The sequence below is a fragment of the Fukomys damarensis genome, unplaced genomic scaffold (genome assembly GCF_012274545.1).
Source record: "Fukomys damarensis isolate Sample0158 unplaced genomic scaffold, DMR_v1.0_HiC HiC_scaffold_30, whole genome shotgun sequence".
NCBI classification, from domain to species: domain Eukaryota; kingdom Metazoa; phylum Chordata; class Mammalia; order Rodentia; family Bathyergidae; genus Fukomys; species Fukomys damarensis.
Genome location: NW_022900942.1, coordinates 60,757,957 through 60,765,271, shown reverse-complemented (window position 1 = coordinate 60,765,271; position 7,315 = coordinate 60,757,957). Strand labels below are relative to the sequence as shown.

Below are 7,315 nucleotides of genomic sequence, written 5' to 3'. Positions count from 1 at the left end.
TATATATATATATACAGTGCATTGCATTACACACCACATCATTCAGGAAAAAAGAAATGACACTTTTCTTGGAATTTTCCAGGAAAAAAATTCCTCTCTAATCCCACTATCCTAAAGTGGATCATGCTGCACTAAGCCATGAACCAAGGTCAGGGGACTCAATTATCTTGATTAGTTAACATCTAAAAATAGTCTGGCATGGCGACATACGCAAGTAATCCCAGCACTCTGGGAAGCTGAGGCAGAAAAAGCACAAGTTCAAATCCAGTCTGAGCAATGTAGCAACCTGAGACCTTGTCTCAAAATTTAAAAATAAATAAAGTGGCTGGGGGTAGCTCAGCGCAAAGGCCTTAGGTTCAATCCTCAGTAACAAAAAAAAAAAGGAGGAGGAGAAGGAGGAAGAAGAGGAGGAGGAGGAGGATCCCCACAAAATTCATGCCCTGCATGAGGAAGGGGTAATTAGGCAAAAATCGGGGTACTTAAAAGACAGGGAAATGTCCACAAATAGACATGAATAATTTTGCAATTTACAGGTCATGATGCGCCCTGAATTAGGACTCTGTCATGCACAGCAAAGACATAGCTAGAGAAGAAAGTTTGGACCAGATGACGTCACCTACCACAATGCTAGTGTTGTTTTAGAAAGTACTGTTCCATTATGTCCTTTTTCCTGTCTAGGAACCCATGTTTCAAATTATATTTCAGTTGATGGGAGCAGCTTCTCCAGCAGCTGGAGCTAACTGCTCTGTTAATTATCACTTTGAGGTCAGTCCAGGCCCAGGCTGTGTCTCACAATGTCCCTCTTCCTTTATTCTTGGAAAATGTATTACTGTCTTGAAGCACATGGTGAGGCCTCTTTAGTTTGAAAATAAGATCCTTCTTCTTTTATCGGAATGAAAAAATAAAGGTTGGTATGACTTGAGCCTTTGGCAGCCTTGGCTTATATGTGAATGTAAAATTCGTTTTTCCCTATGGCAGAAATATACCTAATTAATCTGCCTTTCTTTTCTACACAGCAGCTTTTCCGAGAGGGAGATGGAGCGGCACTCATGGTGAACATCTAACTAATGAGGATATTCACTTCCTATATGGGCTTTGCAGCTACCCTATTAGAATATGAAGGAAATGTCAGGGTGAATTCTGCAAGTCTTCCGGTTCATTTATTCACTCAAGAAAGGTATTTCTGCTGGGTGAAGAGGCACAACTGTGAACCCAGCACACTGGGAGGCGAGGCAGAAGCAATCCAAATTCAAGCTCAGCCTAGGCAACTTAGTGACTTAAGGAAACCCTGTCTCAAAATTTAAACTACAATAACAATAAAAAGGGCTGGGGACGTGGCTCAGTGCAAAAGTCCTGAGTTCCTATCCCAATGCCACACACACGCGTACGCACACACACACACGCACACACACACGCGCACGCAGGAGACCAGCTAGGAAGATGGAGGCCTAAATTGGCCCCCTCCGTGAGAACGAAGAGAGGCAGCAGGCAAGCGTGCTGACACGCTGCAGGGAAAAGGAAAAAACACCTGAGATCCTGTTGTTTACCCAGACAACTACCATGGAGGGTGGGAGGCAGATGAGTCCTGTGGAACTCTAATTGCTCAGACCCGTGTCTGACTGAATAAAGCCAAGGTGCACCAGTCACTCAGAGCTTCTCTGTCAAAAGGAGACAAGAGTCCCCAGCCCTCCACATTTCTCCCTGATTCTGTGTCTCTTTTATTTTTATCCTCATCACCTTCAAGCTTTAGGCTGATTAATACACACACGTGTGAGACATATTTCTTATGTTTCCAAAAGTGAGAGGGGCATCTGAGTGCAATATATCATCCATGCCCACCACTAGGTCATCTAGCTAGGGACAGGCCATGCATTTATGAGACTGCTAAAGCACTGGGCAGAATGGTGTGAGATTAAAGATCAGAAGTAAGCATCACAGGAGAACCATGCCAGGGTGGGCGGGAGGGAAGTGAAGGTGGCAGTGACTTTGAGAGGTTGAGGGAGATTCCTAGAAAAAAGGGCTTCATGGTTGTACCTAACAGGACATCGATACTGGTAGGCACAGAAGACATACCAGACCTAGTGAGAGGGGATTCTGGGAAGCTGACAAGGAATATTTTGGCATGTCAAAGCCTGATAAGGACCTGGGCTTCTCAAGAGCAAGGACTCTGTAGAACAGAGAAGACTGACAACCAAAAAACCCTGAGCCCTATGACAATGGGGCTGCTCTGGAGCACCTCGTCAGAGGGACAGGATACCACGAAGGAGATAAAATGACCTGGCTGAAGGGGGAATGACCAAGGCCAGGATGACCAGCTCCAGACTATGGTAAGAGTCCATTGCTGAGGCGAGGGGCAGCACCAAGGGGAGCAAGTATCACCTTTCCTCAGAGAAGGACGAGGAAAGAGAACAAGGCCAGCCTGGCTCCGGTTTCTACTCTTGTAATGATGTGAACAGCAAGGTCAGGTCTGAGGCCATTGGAGTGGTGAAACGAAATAGCCTTGTAAACACTTTGAGGTGGGGGAGAGTCCATTAAAACCAAACTGGGGTATAATGTGATGGGAAGCTGATTTTTGGATCCCCAGAATTAACACCAGTTGGCTGCACTGGTGCTGTCCACCATAGCGCTGATTTCTTGGTCACGTGATTAAATTTTCTTTACTCAGAGGATCATTCTCCACCCAGAAATGTCTTTAACAGAGGGCCAACCAGACTATATAAGCAAAATAATACTAATAATGGCCTTAGTGACTTAAAAAAACACACACACACACACAATTTTCCAAGAGCCTGATGTCCATTTTTGGAGAATTGGCTTATTGGTGCATTTATTACTGTGTTCAAGGAGCATGACCTGATAACTCTGAAAAACTACTCAGGGCCAGGAATTTAGCTCATTGGTGTCGTCACCTGCCTCACAAGCACAAGTTCCTGAGTTTGATCCCTGGTACCAAAAAAAAAAAAAAATCCAGCTCTGCATACACACATATTACCAGATGCTAAGTCTAAGTGGTCTCAATCTAGAGTGCATACCAATGTAGGCTTTTTATGGAGAATGCAGATTCATTGGTTCTGATGGACCCCTGCAATTTGCATCACTACCAAGTTCCCCCAGAAATGCGCTTGCTGGAAAAAGAATACTACCTTCCTCCCAGGTGTGTATGCAGCTCTTTCAGCCAACATGCCTGACCCATTTCAAAGGTTTGATAAATAAGTACAGATTGGACCAGTATCCTCCCAGCCCTAATGTCAGTAAGACACGTATCATGGCTTCTCTGGTACCCAACTATATGATGTCATCCCATGAAAAGTCATAATTTGTGTTATCCCCTGTAAAAAAAAAATAGCAAGTTGCCATATGAGTGTATGCATATTATATATATTTCTCTTGAAGTCAGCAAACTCGGGGGCTTTTTCTCTTGACAAGTCATTAGTTTTCAATTAAATAAATTCTTTCTTCACTTTTTTATTTACTGTATTAGGATTCCATTGACAATTTAAAAAGGAGAACTACTTCAATAAAACTCGGTGTACATATAAATTGTTATATTCATTTCTTTAACTATAAATGAGATTTCTGGATTGTGGGCCCCTCACTATATGATTCTGGGCTTCAAAGGCTGAACTAAATTAAAACCACTTTTGAGTGCTTGCTGATCCTTTCATACTACTGTGACATATTTACTGGATTATTAAACACATTTTTAGATTGAAAACTGGCACCTCAAATTCAATGGTATGACTTCTACGTGATTTTAAATATAGTTTTTTAACCCAGAAATAGTTAAGGGCTTAAAAAAACACACCATGGGGAATCTATGGGAATTTTATATGAAGGTTTTGCTTTAGTGTTTGTTAATATGAATTAATAAAGCATACAATATGCAAATGACTTTTCATATTTTGTCCTAAGATTCCAAGTACATTTTCTTTTAAAGTATCTAGTTAACTCTTAATCCTATTCTTGCTCCTTCTGTCCAAAACATTTTAGACAGAGATAAGTTGGCATACCTCTAAACACATTTAAAAGCTCCAAAATGGATTGCTTAAATCGTTGTATACAAAATTTTATCCAGACTCAGTGTACAGTTACCTTACAAGGAAAATGTCAGCTAGCTATTTTAGAAGCATAACTACTGTCCAGCATTGTCTACACTGGGACTTAGTAACCTTCTGAATATGGAGCGATGTACAATCAAAATGGTGTATATTATAAGTCTTCTGATATCTGTGCCTATCTATGAGCTTTCTACCTTCTTAGGCAGCTATCTCCATATAAGTAGCTATTTTAAACTTTTAATTGAATCTAGTAATCCATCAAGCAGATGTTAGAGCACAGTTTATGAAAACACATGGATGCTTAGACATATATTCCAGACATGAAAGATCTTAGGATTGCTAAAGGAAATATAATGCTTTCATATTTTAAAGTAGTTATTTTTCCTGGATATCTTTTTTCTCGAAACATTAGACCAAGTTGCATTGTTTACAAAAATTTATTCATACAAATTTTACACACTTTATATAACAGTTATCAAAGACCTAGTTATAGATATCATGTGTGTAATAATACTTGGTTAAGATGTTTTTATAATCAGTTGCACACAAAATAAAAGCTTCAAGACTAACATCTAACTAAATTATCACTACATCATAACTCTGCTCCAGTTTAGTAAGGCTCTTGGCATTTCTAAAAAGTATACAAAAGATTAAACTGGGTGATCACTGTAAAATGCTTTGCAACTAGCCACGGGAACACTAAATTAGACTCCATAAATAAAAGGTTAACGAGAGCCCTATTTCACCACTAACAGCTGACACAAATACAGAACACTCTGCCCATTATCCAAGAAACAAATAATTAAGACTAAAATGCAAGCTGATGTGTTGCAGCATTGTAGGGCCACTAAATAGCCATCTGTGATTCGTGGCGATTTAAAAGGCGAAGAAAGGCACTAAAGCTGCAAACTGCATCCTGTGTCACATTGCCTGAGGAGACTGAAGAATTAAAGCAAGACTGATCTTGTGCGCAGGACTCAGGCATAGAGCAAATGCCTCTTTTCTCACTGTTTGCAATGTGATCTCTGGCAGCATCCACCCCGCCTGGGAATGCAAATACAGTTCTGTTTTCTTTCCTGTAAGACTTCATACTGATCAAATCCATGAAGGAAAAGGAAAGGTGTTTTAAACTTTTACACATTAAATGCTTAATTTTTTTTCGCAGAAATTTGTGTTCTGAAATTTGGGAGATTGGCTGGTTTGCCTGTTGCTGCTTGATCTGGTTGCTGGGTGAAGGTTCTTTGTTATAGAGATTGTTCTGAATGTTCAAAAAATTGACAGGAAACAGACGAGCTTTCTTTAGCCAAGAGAAGATACCAGGGTGGGTTGTGGGAGCTTGCTTACCTCGCTCTGGATCACAGATATAAGATAGTACTCATACATATGAAGATGAGGTTTAAATGATTTATCAGTAAAACTGAGCAACATGTGAACACTACACATTCTATTATGACAAAGATTGGTTTTATGAAATAAATTTTACTAAGCAATAAGCCATAATGTAGAAAAATACATTTTACCTACAAACTCAATAAACAAGAAACAAAAGGTTCATATTTAGTGCATAATTACTTAGTGGTCGCTACACAGGAGTTCCTAAGCTTTTACAATAACTGCTTGCATCAAACAACCAAAAGTAAGAAGCATTCACAAGTTTAAGAGAAGCAAATGTAAAAAAAAAAAAGGGTAAACAATACTCAAACATTGCAGGAGTGTAGGAAGGAGGGGTCCCCAGAAAAACCACAAAGGAAAAAGGCAGCTTTTACAAAGCAGGGTTCAAAGGGGAGGGTCCTGGCCACTTCACAAGATGAGAAGCGTGGACAGCACTGAGAAAAACACATTGTACTTTGCATCCATTTCCAATACACAACGCCCCAAATCAGACCGGCAGCGGACCTGCAGAGGACAGGACTTGCCCCAGCCTTCTGGGAGGGCGGAGCAGTCTCAAACTGTCCCTCTCCAGCATCCTCCTCAGCCTTAGCTCTGCCTCTTCCTAGAAACCTCCACGTCCTTCATTTTGTTCCAATTGCCCTAACCTTGGGATTGTTCGTTCCAGGACGAATCCGGAAATACACAAAAAAGAGAGCTTCCTATCCGAGCCTCCCTCCTCTGTACAGTTCCTCAACTCTTCCCCCAGGGAGTGGCCTGAATTCTGGGGAGAAGCACAATTTAAACCGAGCTGTTATTTGATTAGAATTTCCTTCTGGGCTGAGAGTCTGAAGTGAGACAAATACACATCAAAGTAGAATCAAAGAAAGCGAAAGTATCGGCCACCCAGCCCGCGGGACAGTGCCCACTTGAGGGGGTTAGGCTGGGATGGAAGTAGCCTGCCCCAGAGGCCCCTGGGAAAGAATGCCCTCCGGCAATTCCTCAAATCACTACTCAGAATCTCCCTAGAGCAGGGCGTCATTGTTTATGTACAGTAGCAAATGGTCAATATTAACATCTTCAGGCCTGTTGTGGATAAAAATACTATCCTTTTAATTCCAGTTTACAAAAATAGGAGTAATATTCAAAACAATGATTGTCTATTTTTTTCTATTTATTTTATATAAAAACATAAACAGCTCAGGCGAATTTTCAATCCTTGTGCACGCTTTGTTATGAACTGCTCTCTATTATACCTATATATATATATATATATATTCTTAATATGTTTATAAGATAATATCAATAATTGGTCCACAAAGTATATCTGTGCATTCTCTAGTGCTTTGTAAAAACAAAAACAATATTATTATCAAAATATTCATTTAATGGCTTTACTTCATACATAAATACATGTTTGGATAGAACACACGAGCGATGACTGTTCAGTCAGTTTGGAAAACGACTTTTCATTGCGTCAGGGTTGTATACACAGGGTAGCTGGAAACTCATCGCTACAAAAATGCTATTCGGCGTCCTTTGTTTTTAACCCTTTGTTTATACCTTTTCCCCAGGACGGCTGCCAAGTATTTCTTGACAGCCATTTGTTTCCGGTAGCGGCTGTAGCTGTCGGTGAAGATCCCGTCCGAGTGGCGCTTGGAGAGCGGCTCCGAGTCCTCCGCTCCGCCGCCGAGGTCCCCACTGCAAGGAAAGGGAGGAATGGCGTGACCGGGCGGGAGAACCCGGCTGAGGCTTGGGGGGCTGGCGGGCAGGGCCGACTCTCCCTGCGCCCCGGGATTTCTTGGCACGAAGTCGTACAGCGAGAGCCCAGGGCCAGATCCGAGAAACAGGCACGCGATTTCAGCCTTTCTCCATCGCGCCCTGCAAGA

The 7,315-nt window shown here is 41.5% G+C and overlaps 1 protein-coding gene and 1 pseudogene across 1 annotated transcript; one reads left to right on the top strand and one right to left on the bottom strand.

Moving 5' to 3' along the window:
- LOC104872491 overlaps window positions 1-4,382 on the top strand; it is a 14,107-nt pseudogene extending 9,725 nt beyond the window's left edge.
- Window positions 4,383-4,527: 145 nt separating this feature from the next.
- Window positions 4,528-7,315, bottom strand: Adcyap1 (adenylate cyclase activating polypeptide 1; the record flags this gene model as incomplete). The annotated part of the gene is made up of 1 exon (XM_010638691.3): window positions 4,528-7,315. A coding segment is annotated over one exon (375 nt), but the record flags the coding sequence as incomplete, so codon positions are not given.